This window comes from Mustelus asterias, chromosome 19 (assembly GCF_964213995.1).
Source record: "Mustelus asterias chromosome 19, sMusAst1.hap1.1, whole genome shotgun sequence".
NCBI classification, from domain to species: domain Eukaryota; kingdom Metazoa; phylum Chordata; class Chondrichthyes; order Carcharhiniformes; family Triakidae; genus Mustelus; species Mustelus asterias.
Window position 1 is genome coordinate 28104827 of NC_135819.1, and position 18284 is coordinate 28123110.

The following is an 18284-nucleotide window of genomic DNA, read 5'->3' on the forward strand; positions in this document are numbered from 1 at the left end:
GATATCCGTGTTAAACCTCCCCCACCCCCCCCCCCCCCTCACCTTGAACCTATGACCCCTCGTGAACATCACCACCGACCTTGGAAAATGCTTCCCACCGTTCACCCAATCTATGCCTTTCATAATTTTATACACTTCTTTTAGGTCTCCCCTCATCCTCCTTCTTTCCAGTGAGAACAACCCCAGTTTACTCAATCTCTCCTCATAACTAAGCCCCTCCATACCAGGCAACATCCTGGTAAACCTCCTCTGCACTCTCTCTAAAGCCTCCACGTCCTTCTGGTAGTGTGGCGACCAGAACTGGACGCAGTATTCCAAATGCGGCCGAACCAACGTTCTATACATCTGCAACATCAGACCCCAACTTTTATACTCTATGCCCCGTCCTATAAAGGCAAGCATGCCATATGCCTTCTTCACTACCTTCTCCACCTGTGACGTCACCTTGAAGGATCTGTGGACTTGCACACCCAGGTCCCTCTGCGTATCTACACCCTTTATGGTTCTGCCATTTATCGTATAGCTCCCCCCTACATTAGCTCTACCAAAATGCATCACTTCGCATTTATCTGGATTGAACTCCATCTGCCATTTCTTTGCCCAAATTTCCAGCCTATCTATATCCATCTGTAGCCTCTGACAATATTCCTCACTATCTGCAAGTCCAGCCAATTTCGTGTCGTCTGCAAACTTACTGATCACCCCAGTTACATCTTCCAGATCGTTTATATAAATCACAAACAGCAGAGGTCCCAATACAGAGCCCTGCGGAACACCACTAGTCACAGGCATCCAGCCGGAAAAAGACCCTTCCACTACCACCCTCTGTCTTCTGTGACCAAGCCACCTCCCCCTTTATCCCATGAAATCCAACCTTTTGCACCAACCTACCATGAGGTACTTTGTCAAACGCTTTACTAAAGTCCATATAGACGACATCCACGGCCCTTCCCTCGTCAACCATTCTAGTCACTTCTTCAAAAAACTCCACCAGGTCACAAAACCATGCTGACTATCGTTAATGAGTTTATTCCTTTCTAAATGCGCATACATCCTAGCTCTAAGAATCCTCTCCAACAACTTCCCTACCACGGACGTCAAGCTCACCGGCCTATAATTATCTGGGTTATCCTTCCTACCCTTCTTAAATAACGGGACCACATTAGCTATCCTCCAATCCTCTGGGACCTCTCCTGTGTCCAGTGACGAGACAAAGATTTGTGTCAGAGGCCCAGCAATTTCATCTCTCGTCTCCCTGAGCAGCCTTGGATAGATTCCATCAGGCCCTGGAGATTTGTCAGTCTTTATATTCTCTAAAAAACCTAACACTTCCTCCCTTGTAATGGAGATTTTCTCGAACGCATCCCTCTCCTTTGTGAATACCGACGCAAAGTATTCATTTAGGATCTCCCCTACTTCTTTGGGCTCTAAGCATAATTCCCCACTTTTGTCCCTGAGAGGTCCGATTTTTTCCCCGACAATCCTTTTGTTCATGGAAACAAAACTCCATTTCGCTTTGACTGCTTCATTGCAGTCATTATTTACACTGGTTATACATTCAGGTTTACTCGATCCTGGAGTGCATCTTCTCCTGTTCAACAATAGTGAAAGCCAGCGATCGTAACACAAAACTCTTACTCTGTATTGTCCACTGAAATATGACCCACACTACTCGGTGAATTCTACCCCTTTTACAGAGGGCAACTCATTCTCACCAGCTGTCACACAGGATTGCATTTTACCTGCCCTTGCCAGGTGTGTTTCTGGCAAGGGGGCATGTAAAATAGGAGCATGTGCCAACCCCACCATCTTCCCACCCACTCCTAAGCTCACCCTGATAATATGGGGAGGGAGAGGGGGGGTGGTGCTGAAATTTTTCACGCCTGCCATATTCAAACAGGTTATCAGAGGTCAAATAGACTAGTTACCAAACCAACTGCCTTGGATGGTAGTTTGCCCACACCATAAAACGTTTGGCATAAGCAGCCGGATTGGAAGGGCAGCTCAATTTTTAATTCCTTGGGGGTGGGGGTAGTGGGGGGATGGTCAATATTTGGGGGGATGTCCTTTGCAGATCAGAAGAAGCTGCTCCCACCCTCCCCCCCCCCCACCCACACCTGCCAGATGGAACCCCCACTGTCTTCCTAATCCTCCAACACCACCCACCCACCCCCCCAACCCCTGCTGTATCTACTCTGTGACGCACCGAAACCCTCCCTGCCCAAGACACCGGACTTGGGGATCCACTGGGCCTTCTTGCTCCTCTCCGTGCAGTCCCGCTACTGTATACAAATGTGCTCTTGGTGCTGCTAGGACTAATGGAGCTGTCGGCCAATCATCTTCCGCAGTGAGGGATGGAAAGCCCACATGGCCTTGGTTAAGCTCAGCCACCCACAGCATGTTATGGCTGCTCCCCGGGGCAGGGGGAGCAGGCCAATCACTGGATTATACAATAGTCCCAGCAATAGTCACCATGCAACTATCAGTTGTTGTAAAAACCCACCTGGTTCATTAATGTCCTTAAGGGAAGGAAATCTGCTGTCCTTACCTGGTCTGGCCTACATGTGACTCCAGAGCCACAGCAATGTGGTTGACTCTCAACCAGTTTCTGAAATGGCCGAGCGAGATACTCAGTTGTATACACAGGCAATGTGTGTGGTATACAGTCAGGAGGCAGTTGCCCTAGGAGTCTTCAACATTGACTCTGGACCACATGAAGTGTCATGGTATCAGCTCAGTGATAGGCAAAGAAACCTCCTGCTGGTTTCCACGTACCAGCGCTCAACTGACCGCGCCCCCCCACCCCAAATCCACCCCCCCACCACCACACCCACCTTCCACACCAACCCCACCTCCACAATACACAATACTCCATGTTGAACACCACTTGGGGAAGAACTGAGGGTGGGAAGGGAACAAAATGTACTCTGGGTAGGCAACTTTAATGTACATCAAGTGTGACTCGGCAGCACCAGCATAAACTGAGCTGGCCAGGTCCTAAAGGACATCGCTGCGAGACTGGGACTGCGGCAAGTGGTGAGGGAACCAAAGAGGGAAAAACATACTAGATCTCATCCTCACCATGCCTACCGCAGATGCATCTGTCCATGACAGTATCGGTAAGAGTCCTTGCCCAAAGCACCATCTTCACATTGAGAATATTTTCCATTGTGTTGTGTGGCACTATCACCGGGCTAAATGGGATAGAATTAGAACAGATCTAGTTACTCAAAACTGGGCAAACATGAGGTGCTGTGGGCCATCAGCAGAATTGCACTAATGGCCCAGCATATGCCCCACGCTACCATTACTATCAAGCCAGGGAATCAACACTGATTCAATGAAGAGTGCAAGAGGGCATGCCAGGAGCAACATCAGGTGAAGCTACAAGGGCGGCACAGTGGCACTGTTGCCTCACAGTGCCAGGGACCTGGGTTCAATTCCGGTCTTGAGTAACCATTTGTGTGGAGTTTGCATATTCTCCCCTGTGTACGCATGGGTTTCCTCTGGGTGCTCTAGTTTCCTCCCGCAGTCCAAAGACGTACAGGTTAGGTGGATTGGCCATGCTAAATTGCCCCTTAATGGGTGAAATCTGTCACCTGATTTCAGAGTGTGGTGTGTCTGTCCACAATTCACTTATTGCTTTCCATGGACTGAAGGCATGAAGGACTGGAATGAATGAGCATTATAGTTCATCTTTTCCTGTTTCTTATAAAAAATACATCAATTGACTCTTGTGACTCTATTCAGTCGCTACCTTCCACAAATCTAAACGATACAAAGTTAGAATCTATCAAGTCGTGTTCCACCCTGAGATCTGACTTGTCCTGGAATTCTAACACCTCTACACAAAAAACAGGACAAATCCAACCCAGCCCAATTACCAACCCATCATTCTACTCTTGATCAGTGAAGTGATCAAGCGGCACTTACTCAGCAATAACCTGCTCAGTGATGCTGAGTTGGGTTTTGCCAGGGTCATTCAGATTCTGACCTCATCAAAGCCTTGGTTCAACCATGGACAAAAGAGCGGAATTCCAGAGGTGAGGTGAGAGTGACAGCCCTTGACATCATTTGACCGAGTGACAGCAAGGAGCCCCAGCAAAACTGGAGTCAGTGGGAATCGGGGGAAACTGTCCGCTGGTTAGAGTCATACCTGGCACAAAGTAAAATGGTTGTGGCAGTTGGAGTCAATCATCTCTGCTCCAGGGTAGTGTCCTAGGCCCAACCATCTTCAGCAATGACCTTCCTTCCATCACATAGTCAGAGATAGCGATATTACAGATGATTGCAACGTTCAGCATCAGTCACGACTTGTCAGTTACTGGATATTGTCTCGGTCTCGTTGCATTTGGGCATGGACTGCTTCAGTATCTGAGGAGTCGTGAATGGTGCTGAATATTGCAATCTTCAGTGAATATCGCTCTCTCTGACCTTATGCTGAAAGGAAAGTTATTGATGAAGCAGCTGAAGATGGTTAGGCCTCGGACACAACCCTGAGGAAGTCCTGACAAACGGCAAGCAACATTCACACCATACAAGTGCCAGGCAATGACCAGCCCCAACAAGACAGAATCCAACCACTGCCCTTGACATTTAATGGTATTACTATCACTCAATCCCCCACTATCAACATCCTGGGGGTCATCATTGACCTGAAATTGAACTGGACTAGCCACATAAATACAAGAACAGGTCAGAGGCTGGCAATCCTGCGGTAACTCACTTCCTGACTCCCCAAAGCCTGTCCACCGTCTGCAAGGCACAACTCAGGAGTCTGGTAGAATACTCCCCACTTGCCTGGATGGGTGCAGCTCCAACACCACAAGAAATTCAACATCATCCAGGACAAAGCAGCCACTTAATTGGCCCCCTTCCGCAAACATTCACTCCCTTCACCACTAATGAATAGTGGCAGCGTGTGTACAAACTATAAGAAGCACCACTGGAACTCATCAAGGCTGCTTCGACATCATCTTCCAAAGTCATGACCACTACTTTCTAGAAGGGCAAAGGCAGCAGATGCCTGGGAACACCAACACCTGGGAGTTCCCCTCCATATCACTCACCATCCTGACATAGAACATAGAACAGTACAGCACAGAACAGGCCCTTCGGCCCATGATGTTGTGCCGAGCTTTATCTGAAACCAAGATCAAGCTATCCCACTCCCTCTCATCCTGGTGTGCTCCATGTGCCTATCCAATAACCGCTTAAATGTTCCTAAAGTGTCTGACTCCACTATCACTGCAGGCAGTCCATTCCACACCCCAACCACTCTCTGCGTAAAGAACCTACCTCTGATATCCGTCCTGTATCTCCCACCACGAACCCTATAGTTATGCCCCCTTGTAATTGCTCCATCCACCCGAGGAAATAGTCTTTGAACGTTCACTCTATCTATCCCCTTCATCATTTTATACACCTCTATTAAGTCTCCCCTCAGCCTCCTCCGCCCCAGAGAGAACAGCCCCAGCTCCCTCAACCTTTCCTCATAAGACCGACACTCCAAACCAGGCAGCATCCTGGTAAATCTCCTCTGCACTCTTTCCAGCGCTTCCACATCCTTCTTATAGTGAGGTGACCAGAACTGCACACAATACTCCAAATGTGGTCTCACCAAGGTCCTGTACAGTTGCAGCATAACCCCACGGCTCTTAAACTCCAACCCCCTGTTAATGAAAGGCCTTCTTCACAGCTCTATCCACTTGAGTGGCAACCTTTAGAGATCTGTGGATATGAATCCCAAGATCTCTCTGTTCCTCCACAGTCTTCAGAACCCTACCTTTGACCCTGTAATCCACATTTAAATTAGCCCTACCAAAATGAATCACCTCACATTTATCAGGGTTAAACTCCATTTGCCATTTTTCAGCCCAGCTTTGCATCCTATCTATGTCTCTTTGCAGCCCACAACAGCCCTCCACCTCATCCACTACTCCACCAATCTTGGTGTCATCAGCAAATTTACTGATCCACCCTTCAGCCCCCTCCTCTAAGTCATTAATAAAAATCACAAAGAGCAGAGGACCAAGCACTGATCCCTGCGGCACTCCGCTAGCAACCTGCCTCCAATCCGAAAATTTTCCATCGACCACCACCCTCTGTCTTCGATCAGACAGCCAGTTACCTATCCAATTGGCCAACTTTCCCTCTATCCCACACCTCCTCAGTTTCATCATAAGCCGACCATGGGGGACCTTATCAAACGCCTTACTAAAATCCATATATATGACATCAACTGCCCTACCTTCATCAACACACTTAGTTACCTCCTCAAAAAATTCTATCAAATTTGTGAGGCACGACTTGCCCTTCACGAATCCATACTGACTATCCCGGATTAATCCGCATCTTTCTAAATGGCCGTAAATCCCATCTCTAAGGACCTTTTCCATCAATTTACCAACCACCGAAGTAAGACTAACCGGTCTATAATTACCAGGGTCATTTCTATTCCCTTTCTTAAACAGAGGAACAACATTTGCCATTCTCCAGTCTTCTGGCACCATCCCCGTGGACAGCGAGGACCCAAAGATCAAAGCCAAAGGCTCTGCAATCTCATCCCTTGCCTCCCAAAGAATCCTAGGATACATTTCATCATGCCCAGGGGACTTATCGACCTTCAGTTTATTCAAAACTGCCAGGACATCCTCCCTCCGAACATCTATTTCCTCCAGCCTATTAGCCTGTAACACCTTCTCTTCCTCAAAAACATGGCCCCTCTCCTTGGTGAACACTGAAGAAAAGTATTCATTCATCACCTCGCCTATCTCCACTGACTCCATACACAAGTTCCCACTACTGTCCTTGACCGGCCCTAACCTCACCCTGGTCATTCTTTTATTCCTCACATAAGAGTAAAAAGCCTTGGGGCTTTCCTTGATCCAACCCGCCATGGACTTCTCGTGTCCCCTCCTAGCTCTCCTAAGCCCCTTTTTCAGCTCATTCCTTGCTAACTTGTAACCCTCAATCGAGCCATCTGAACCTTGTTTCCTCATCCCTACATAAACTTCCCTCTTCCTTTTCACAAGACATTCCACCTCTTTCGTGAACCATGGTTCCCTCACTCGGCCATTTCCTCCCTGCCTGACAGGGACATACCTATCAAGGACATCCAGTATTTGTTCCTTGAAAAAGTTCCACTTTTCATTAGTTCCTTTCTCTGACAGTTTCTGTTCCCAACTTATGCCCCCTAATTCTTGCCTAATCGCATCATAATTACCTCTCCCCCAATTGTAAACCTTGCCCTGCCGTAGGGCCCTATCCCTCTCCATTGCAATAACAAAAGACACCGAATTGTGGTCACTATCTCCAAAGTGCTCTCCCACAACCAAATCTAACACTTGGCCCGGTTCATTTCCCAGTACCAAATCCAATGTGGCCTCACCTCTTGTCGGCCTATCCACATATTGTGTCAGGAAACCCTCCTGTACACACTGCACAAAAACTGCCCCATCCGAACTATTTGACCTACAAAGGCTCCAATCAATATTTGGAAAGTTAAAGTCCCCCATGACAACTACCCTGTGACCCCCACACATATCCATAATCTGCTTAGCAATTTCTTCCTCCACATCTCTATTACTATTTGGGGGCCTATAGTAAACTCCTAACAACGTGACCGCTCCTTTCCTATTTCTAACCTCAGCCCATATTACCTCAGTGTGCAGATCCCCCTCGAAGTGCCTTTCCGCAGCCGTTAAACTATCCTTGATTAACAATGCCACTCCTCCACCTCTTTTACCAGCTTCCCTACACTTACTGAAACATCTATACCCCGGAACGTCCAACAACCATTCCTGTCCTTGTTCTACCCACGTCTCCGTAATGGCCACAACATCGTAGTCCCAAGTACCAATCCACGCCCCAAGTTCATCTACCTTGTTCCGGATGCTCCTTGCATTGAAGTAGACACACTTCAACCCACCTTCCTGTCTACCGGTACCCACCCTTGACCCTGATACCTTCCCCAATACCTCACCACCCTCACTGACTTCTGGACTACAACTCCTTTTCCCACTCCCCAGACAAATTAGTTTAAACCCCCCCTGAAGAGCCGTAACAAATTTCCCTCCTCGGATATTGGTGCCCCTCTGGTTCAGGTGCACCCCTTCCTGTTTGTACAGGTCCCACCTTCCCCAGAATGTGTTCCAATTATCCACGTATCTGAAACCCTCCCTCCTACACCATCCCTGCAACCACATGTTTAACTGCACTCTCTCCCTGTTCCTCAACTTGCTATCACGTGGCACCGGCAACGTACCAGAGATGACCACATGTTTTGTCTTGGCTCTCAGCTTCCAGCCCAGCTCCAGAAATTCCTGCTTTAAATCCCCGTCCCTTCGCTTACCTATGTCATTGGTACCAATGTGTACCACGACTTGTGACTGTTTCCCCTCCCCCTTCAGAATCCGGAAAACACGGTCTGAGACGTCATGGACCTTGGCATCCGGTAGGCAACATACCATCCGTGAGTCTCTTTTGCTGCCACAGAACCTCCTATCTATCCCTCTAACTAACGAGTCCCCAATAACTATTGCCCTCCCGCTCTGCCCCTTACCCTCCCGAGCCACAGAGACGGACACAGTGCTGGAGATCCTCTCACTGCGGCTCACCACTGGTATGTCATCCCCCTCAACCGTATCCAAAGCGGAATACTTGTTGCTAAGGGGAACGACCACCGGGGATCCCTGCACGGACTGCTTCCTCCCATTTCCAAGACATGGAAATGTATCATCATTCCTTCACTGTCGCTGGGTCAAAATCCTGGAATTTGCTCCCTAACAGCACTATGGGTGTACTTACACCACAGGGATTGCAGCAGGTTGAAGAAGGCAGCTCAACACTACCTTCTCTGGGTAAATAGGGATGGGCAATTAATTCTGCCCAGCCAGTAACACCCACAACCCAAAAGTGAATTAAAATATTCCAGTCTATGAGTTGAGAAATGTTTCTTCAGCTTGTTGGTGTCAGTTTACTTCATTCTGTAAATGATTGAAATTTAAATAGATTTATTTCAAACCTGCCTTCATCACACCTTCGAATTAAAGCCTTTAGCAGCACATTACTTTGTACATTTTTTCTATTTAGTTAGAGGTCAAAGAGTCTCACCTAAAGACAGATTTCTGCTCAATCGCAGTTTAAAGATTTCAAGTAGCAGTTTTGAAAAAAACTCACTGAAAGACCATCCATTGACTCTGTCTACACTTCCCGCTGCCTCAGCAAAGCAGCCAGCATAATTAAGGACCCCACGCACCCCGGACATTCTCTCTTCCACCTTCTTCCGTCGGGAAAAAGATACAAAAGTCTGAGGTCACGTACCAACCGACTCAAGAACAGCTTCTTCCCTGCTGCTGTCAGACTTTTGAATGGACTTACCTTGCATTAAGTTGATCTTTCTCTACACCCTAGCTATAACTGTAACACTACATTCTGCACTCTCTCCTTTCCTTCTCTATGAACGGTATGCTTTGTCAGTATAGCGCGCAAGAAACAATACTTTTCACTGTATGTTAATACATGTGACAATAATAAATCAAATCAAAAACCTCATGAAGCTTATGTGCAGTGTTCTGTCCGGACAGTGAGACATCGACTACAGACAGCAGAGGGCAGCAAACCTCACATAAACATGAAAACCTTAGTGGGTTGAACAGGGTAAACACAGAGATTGTTTACTCTGACTGGGGTATCTAGTGTCATATCTCAGAATAAAGGATTATGATAAAGAATCTGTGGACTAAAACATTGCAATTCAGTTTCTCTCTTGATAGAAGCTGGCTGAGTTTTTGCAGCGTCCTCTGTTCTTTTTCAGAATGAAGGATAATCATTTCAGATTGAGCTGAGGAAAATCTTCTTCAGGTAGAAATCTGTTCATTCAAAGGATGTGACTCTTTAGAATTGTCTACCCGAGAAAGCTCAGTCATGGATTAAACGTAAGACCGAGATCAATAGATTTTTGGATATTTGGAGAATCCGGGCTAATGGTGGGATATTGTGATGCTGGACTACATGTTAATAAATTATCTAACTGAACAGCAGAATGGCCTCGAGGGGCCGACTGGTCTATTCCTGCTCCTAATTCTGACACAATGATGTTCTCCAACACTGTCACTGTCTGTCAAAAATCCATTAGCTCCTGCTTTGCTTTGGAACTCAGACCCCACCTTGCAGATATTTCCTTCCTCTCCCTTTCCTGGCACCTTGTGTGAGTGACAGGAAAGTTGTTAATCTACACTCAATCTCACAAACAGGATGAGATGTAAATGGCTGTTCCGGAAAGAAAGCCCCCATCGCTTTCCCCCCCCCGCATTGTGGGAATAATGTCAGCACAATGCAGAAATCAGGAACTTGCCATTCGCAACATCACAAAGGAATCTCATTCCTGTTGGCATCTCACATACATATCCCATCCCAGAAATACTGTACCCATCCCGACACACTGCGCCCTGTCCCCAGCACACAGTACCCTATCTCAACATACGGTAGCCCATCCCCAACATACTGTACTCCATCCTCAATATGTATTTCCCCATATCAATCTCTAAGATGTTTGCCTCAAACCTCATCCTGTGAGATGGATCTGGTTTGGATATCCTCCAATACACATCTTGCAAACTTTGCCTTCTATTTCAGTACATTGTGTTTCACTAAGACCCAGTGTTGGGAGAATGGTTTTCACATTCTTCTGTTCTCTGAAGGAGCAGTACCTTATCGTAATAATATCGGAGTGCCCGGCTCAGTTTATCATAGTTCATGTTGGTTTTGTTTTTCCTTAGTCCCCAGAGTTTAGCAACTTCCTCTGCTTTAAGGAGTTTGAATTCCCCATCATTGGATGTCCAGCAGATCAGGTGTTCATGCTTTTGGTCGAGCAGTAACTGCAGCAGGAACTGCCACAATGTGATAGCACTCTCCATCCTGCAACAGATAAATACAGGAACCCCGTCAATCACCGTCTCAACTGTCAAATACAAAAACACATCACAACAACTGAATAATAAAGTCTACTTCTGAGGAAATTATACTAAGTTTTTTTCTTTTAATTCTTTCATGGGCTGTGGGTGTCGCAGGCAAGGGCAGCATTCGTTGCCCATCCCTAATCGCCCTGGAATGGAGTGCTCGCTCAGCCATTTCAGAAGCAGTTAAGCTGTGGCTCTGGAGTCAGACCAAGTAAGGACGGCAGATTTCCTGCCCTAAAGTTAGTGTCACCCAAGGGTTTTTACAATAATCAGTGTTAGTTTTCATAGTCACCATTATGGAAACTACAATTCCAGATTGAATAATTATTTGAATTTAAATTCCACCAGCTGCTGAGGTGGGATTTGAACGTATGTCTCAGCATTAGCCTGGGCCTCTGGATTAGTGACTTCCCCCAGTTAAGGCGCCAGAATCTATTTTAATCTTTATTTCTCCTGCTGGCCACCCTGTCTGTTTCCAAAAGTGGATACTTACTATAGCTGGATCAAAATCACTCAGGCAGTGTGAGCTGTTCCATTAAATACAACCTGGTGATTTATTGAAGGTTGTCTCACGCTAATTTCTTTTCCGGCCTGTTTCATCCTTCATCCCTAGTAGAAAACAGACAGGAAACCTGTAACTAGGTCTCTGTTTGTGTCAACGTACAGATTAGTGTAGAATGTGTATGAAAACCACCTGATGTGACGCCTGTATTGCTTACGCTTTCTCTTTGACCTCTCCTTGTTGCCCCCTGGATGGCCCAGGCACGATTAGACATCTTTCACCCACAAAACTTCCTCCTCCTATGTACTCCCCGGGGAGACCCCCTGACAGGTTCACGTCCAGGTGTCAATACAGCGGGGATCAATATCTGGTGAGGGGCAGGTTAATGAAATTAAAATCTACTCCAATTCATATAAAGCAGGTTCAATATATATCAATTCACTGCAACCCAGAAAGATCCTGGTGAGCTTAAGAACGTACACAATGGGAGCAGCAGTAAACTATTCTGCCTCTGAACCTCTTCCACCATTCAACATTATCATGGCCAATCTTCTACCTGAACGTCACTTTCCCACCAGACCCCCTCGATTCACCGACAGATTAACACTGGAATTCTACCGCCACGGAATCAGAGCGGGCAAGGGGCAGACAACCGAAATGTCCGTTGACCTCAGGAGGGAATTTCCGGTCTCGCTCGAGCGAAGCCATAAAATCCTGCCCCAAAACTCTATACATCACAGTCTTAACGATTTTCAATGGTGGAGCATCCACAACCGTCTGGGGTAGAAAAATCCAAAAACTGAAGAAATTTCTCATCTCAATCCTAAAATATTTATCCTTTACGCTGAGACTGTGCCCCCAGGTTTTACATTCCCCACCCAGGGGAAACAATCTCGCTGTAAAGCCCATCAGAATCTTGTATGTTTCAGAGATCACCTCCCATTCTGCTAAACTCCAGGGAATAGAGACCAACTTTCCTCAGCCTCTCATTGTAAGACATCCCAGGGACCAAGCTAGTGAACCTCATTGTACAGAGTCCAATATAAGTATATCCTTCCTGATCTACAGTGATCAAAATGACACGTTACTCCAGCTGTAGTCTCACCAATGTCCTATACAACTGGAGCAAGAATTCTTTACTCTTATACTCGAGTCACTGGGCAATGAAGGTCAACATGTCATTTCTCTCTTGCTCCTACCAGCATCCTAACTGATTGTGTTCATCCTACAAGTTCACTCAACTCTCTCTGGACATTAACAATTAAGAGTTTTGCATCTTTTAAAGATCATTCTGTTTTTTTATGATCAAAGTGAATTACCTCACACTTCCCCTATGTTGGACTCCATTTGCCAGCTTGTTGCCCACTCACTTAACCTGCCCATATCTCTCTGCAGCCTCTCTGTGTCCCCCTCACAGTAAACATTTCTACCCAACCATATGCAAACTTGGATAGATTACTCGTCTGTGTCATTAATATAGATTGTAACTGGCTGAGGCCTGAGCACTAATTCTTGCAGCGTTCCAGTTACGGTCTGGCAAATTGAAAATATTGGGATGATCTTGAACCCACTCCCACCAACCATGCGAATGCCGACTGGGACTCAGCATCCGCCAGTCGCAGTCCTCGCTGGAGAGATCGCAATCTAGAATCTTCCTCCCTGGCAATGTCATCAAGTTCACACCATAAATCTGAATGGATTTTAGTATCATTAACCCGCCCCCTCGCCAAATATTGACCCTGCCGTTTAGTGACACCAAGACCTGAAGCTGTCGTGGCGGTCTCCCTGGGGGAGTAAAGGTAAGTATAGCTGTCGGCGGAGTGGGGCACAGCCAGGCTGTAGCCTGGCAAGGCTCCCTGGTACTGTCCCTTGGCACAGGTTGGCATTGCCACATTGGCACCATGCCCATGCCACCCTAGCAGTGCCAAGGGGCAGCCCCAGTGGGAGCCTCACTCATATCACTGATATCATTCCTGTGAATCTATGTCACACTGTGTCCATGGGTCTAATCCTTTCTACGAGGAACCTAAGCAATAAATAATCCTGTGTACGAGGGCCTCACAGTGCAGAGCACAGAGAGAGGAGACATTGCCCCAAGCAACTGAGCACGGATTTTAATCCAAAACCTCGAGGTGAAAGGCAAAAGTGGTTTGAATGACCTGCCATTAACCCATGCTTAGAGTCAGTAGACTGGTCAGTATTTAAAAACACTGTGACCAGCCTGAACAGGTACGTCACGACAATAACTGACTTCATTAGTAAGTGTGTAGAAGACTGTGTGCCAAAGAAGCAAATCCACGTGTTTCCCAACCAGAAACCATGGATGAACAGGGATATCCACTGCTTGCTGAAATCTAGGTCTGAAGTGCTCAAATCAGGTGACCCTGACCTATACAAGAATTCCAGATACGATCTACGGCGATCAAAGATGCCAAGAGACAGTACCGGACCAAGCTCGAGTCCCAGGCTAGCCACACGGACTCCCACCGACTATGGCAAGGTCTGCAAGACATAACAGGCAACAAGATGAAGGAATGTAAAATCGCCGGTTCCAACGCACCCTCCCTGATGAGCTCAACGCATTCTATGCCCGTTTTGAGCAAGAGGTCAGCGAGAGCATGCCCCCCACCCTGGAAGCCTCACGACGAACCTATATCCAAGGTCGCCATTGCAGATGTCACAGCAGCCTTCTCGAAGGTCAACCCACGGAAAGCAACTGGCCCGGATGGGGTACCCGCACAAGCACTCAGATCCTGTGTGGACCAACTGGCATACGTATTCGCAGATATCTTTAACCTCTCTTTACAACAATCTGAGGTCCCTATCTGCTTCAAGAAGATGACCATCATCCCACTACCAAAGAAAAGCCAGTAGCATGCCTTAATAACTATCGTCCGGTAGCTCTGACATCCATCATTATGAAGTACTTTGAAAGGTTAGTCATTAACGAATCAATTCCAGCTTCCCAGATTGCCTGCATCCACTACAGTTCGCCTACCACCGCAACAGGTCCACAGCAGATACCATCTCCCTGGCCCTGCACTCAGCCCTGGAACACCTAGATAACAAGGACACCTATGTCAGTCTCCTATTTATTGATTACAGCTCAGTCTTCAACACCATTATTCCTACAAAACTCATCTCCAAACTTGTGGCCTGCGGCTCAGCCCTTCCCTCTGCGACTGGATCCTGAACTTCCTAACTCACAGACCACAATCAGTAAGGATAGGCAACAACACCTCCTCCACAATCATCCTCAACACCGGTGCCCACAAGGCTGTGTTCTCAGCCCCTTACTATACTCCTTATACACCTATGACCGTGTGGCCAAATTCCCCTCCAACTCAATTTTCAAATTTGCTGATAACATCACTGTAGTGGGTCAGATCTCAAACAATGACAGGACAGAGTACAGGAAAGAGATAGAGAATTTGGTGAACTGGTGCGCTGACAATAATCTCTCCCCCAAAGTCAACAAAACGAAGGGGATTGTCATCGACTTCACGAAGCGTAAAGGAGCACATGCCTCTGTCTACATCAATGGGGACGAAGTAGAAATGGTTGACAGCTTCAAGTTTTTAGGTGTCCAGATCACCAACAACTTGTCCTGGTCCCTCCAAGTTGACACTATAATTAAGAAAGCCCACCAACGTCTCTACTTTCTCAAAAGACTAAGGAAATTTGGCATGTCTGCTACAACTCTCACCAACTTTTACAGATGCACCATAAAAAGCATTCTTTCTGGTTGTACCACAGCTTGGTATGGCTCCTGCTCTGACCAAGACTGCAAGAAACCACAAAGGGTCGTGAACAAAGCCCAGTCCATCACGCAAACCAGCCTCCCACCCATTGACTCAGTCTACACTTCCACAGCCTTGGAAAAGCAGCCGGCATAATTAAAGACCCCATGCACCTCGGACATTCTCTTTTCCACTTTCTTCTGTCAGGAAAAAGACACAAAAGTCTGAGGTCACATACCAACCAACTCAAGAACAGCTTCTTCCCTGCTGCTGTCAGACTTTTGAATGAACTTACCTCGCATTAAGTTGATCTTTCTCTACACCCTAGCTATGACTATAACACTACATTCTGCACTCTCTCCTTTCCTTCTCTATGAACAGTATGCTTTGTCTGTATAGCGCGCAAAAAACAATACTTTTCACTGTATACATACAACAAAGAACAAAGAACAAAGAACAGTACAGCACAGGAAACAGGCCCTTTGGCCCTCCAAGCCTGTGCCGCTCCTTGGTCCAACTAGACCAATCGTTTGTATCCCTCCATTCCCAGGCTGCTCATGTGACTATCCAGGTAAGTCTTAAACGATGTCAGCGGGCCTGCCTCCACCACCCGACTTGGCAGCGCATTCCAGGCCCCCACCACCCTCTGTGTAAAAAACGTCCCTCTGATGTCTGAGTTATACTTCGCCCCTCTCAGCTTGAGCCCGTGACCCCTCGTGACCGTCACCTCCGACCTGGGAAAAAGCTTCCCACTGTTCACCCTATCTATACCCTTCATAATCTTGTATACCTCTATTAGATCTCCCCTCATTCTCCGTCTTTCCAAGGAACAACCCCAGTCTACCCAATCTCTCCTCATAGCTAAGACCCTCCATACCAGGCAACATCCTGGTGAACCTTCTCTGCACTCTCTCCAATGCCTCCACGTCCTTCTGGTAGTGCGACGACCAGAACTGGACGCAGTACTCCAAATGTGGCCTAACCAGCGTTCTATACAGCTGCATCATCAGACTCCAGCTTTTATACTCTATACCCCGTCCTATAAAGGCAAGCATACCATATGCCTTCTTCACCACCTTCTCCACCTGTGTTGCCACCTTCAAGGATTTGTGGACTTGCACACCTAGGTCCCTCTGTGTTTCTATACTCCTGATGACTCTTCCATTTATTGTATAACTCCTCCCTACATTATTTCTTCCAAAATGCATCACTTCGCATTTATCCGGATTAAACTCCATCTGCCACCTCTCCGCCCAATTTTCCAGCCTATCTATATCCTGCTGTATTGCCCGACAATGCTCTTCGCTATCCGCAATTCCAGCCATCTTCGTGTCATCCTCAAACTTGCTGATTACACCAGTTACACCTTCTTCCAAATCATTTATATATATCACAAATAGCAGAGGTCCCAGTACAGAGCCCTGCGGAACACCACTGGTCACAGACCTCCAGCCGGAAAAAGACCCTTCGACCACTACCCTCTGTCTCCTATGGCCAAGCCAGTTCTCCACCCATCTAGCCACTTCTCCTTGTATCCCATGAGCCTTAACCTTCTTAACCAACCTGCCATGTGGGACTTTGTCAAATGCCTTACTGAAATCCATATAGACGACATCCAAGGCCCTTCCTTCATCAACCGTTTTTGTCACTTCCTCAAAAAACTCCACCAAATTTGTAAGGCACGACCTCCCTCTTACAAAATGCTGTCTGTCACTAATGAGATTGTTCCGTTCTAAATGCACATACATCCTGTCTCTAAGAATCCTCTCCAACAACTTCCCTACCACGGACGTCAAGCTCACCGGCCTATAATTTCCTGGGTTATCCCTGCTACCCTTCTTAAACAACGGGACCACATTCGCTATCCTCCAATCCTCAGGGACCTCACCCGTGTCCAAAGAAGCGACAAAGATTTCCGTCAGAGGCCCAGCAATTTCACCTCTCGTCTCCCTGAGCAGTCGAGGATAGATGCCATCAGGCCCTGGGGCTTTGTCAGTTTTAATGTTCCCTAAAAAACCTAACACTTCCTCCCTTGTAATGGAGATTTTCTCTAACGGGTCAACACCTCCCTCCGAGACACTCCCCGTTAACACGCCCCTCTCCTTCGTGAATACCGATGCAAAGTATTCATTTAGGATCTCCCCTATTCCCTTGGGTTCTAAGCATAATTCCCCTCCTTTGTCCCTGAGAGGTCCGATTTTCTCCCTGACAACTCTTTTGTTCCTAACGTATGAATAGAATGCCTTAGGATTCTCCTTAATCCTGCCTGCCAAGAACAGCTCGTGACCTCTTTTTGCCCTTCTAACTCCCCGTTTGAGATCTTTCCTACTCTCTCTGTATTCCTCCAGAGCTCCATCTGTTTTCAGTTGCCTGGACTTAACGTACGCCTCCCTTTTCATTTTAATCAGATCCTCAATTTCCCTGGTTATCCACGGCTCTCGAATCCTACCTTTCCTATCTTTCCTTTTTACAGGCACATGCCTATCCTGCAGCCTTATCAATAGTTCCTTAAAAGACTCCCACATGCCAGACGCGGACTTACCCTCGAACATCCTCTCCCAATCAACATCCACCAATTCCTGCCTAATCCGGCTATAGTCAGCCTTCCCCCAATTTAGCACCCTGCCCGTAGGACAGCACTCATCCTTGTCCATTACTATCCTAAAGTTAACAGAGTTGTGGTCACTATTTGCCACATGTTCCCCTACCAAAACTTTGACGACCTGACCGGGCTCATTTCCCAGAACTAGGTCCAGTATAGCCCCCTCTCTAGTCGGGCTATCTACATACTGTTCCAAAGAACCTTCCAGTACGCATTTTACAAATTCCTCCCCGTCCGGTCCCCCAGCTCTAAGCACTTTCCAGTCTGTGCCAGGGAAATTAAAGTCCCCCATTACAACAACCCTATGTTTTCTGCACCTATCCAGAATCTCCTGACATATCCTTTCCTCCACTTCCCGTGGGCTGTTGGGTGGTCTGTAGTACACCCCCAGCATAGTGATTGCACCCTTCCTGTTTCTGAGTTCCACCCACAGCGACTCAGTACATGACCCCTCTAAGTTGTCTACCCTCTGCACCGCG

General features: G+C 47.1%; 1 protein-coding gene across 10 annotated transcripts in view; it reads right to left on the bottom strand.

Annotated features, from left to right (window-relative positions):
• Positions 1–18284, bottom strand: part of elk3 (ETS transcription factor ELK3) — a 61616-nt gene that overhangs the window by 12327 nt on the left and 31005 nt on the right. For 4 of the 10 annotated variants that reach the window (XR_013500144.1, XM_078235165.1, XM_078235169.1 and 1 more), the window contains exons 2-3: positions 11455–11570; positions 10713–10920 (exon numbers count right to left, since the gene is read on the bottom strand). Coding sequence is in view for 8 of the 10 variants with exons in the window: in XM_078235165.1 (XP_078091291.1) it covers positions 10713–10919 (207 nt within the window). In the remaining 2 variants the exon portion in view is untranslated. Of the gene's footprint in view, positions 1–10712; positions 10921–11454; positions 11571–11680; positions 11831–13908; positions 13966–18284 lie in introns of all 10 variants that reach the window. The other 6 variants (XM_078235170.1, XM_078235166.1, XM_078235167.1 and 3 more) reach the window with 3 other exon arrangements.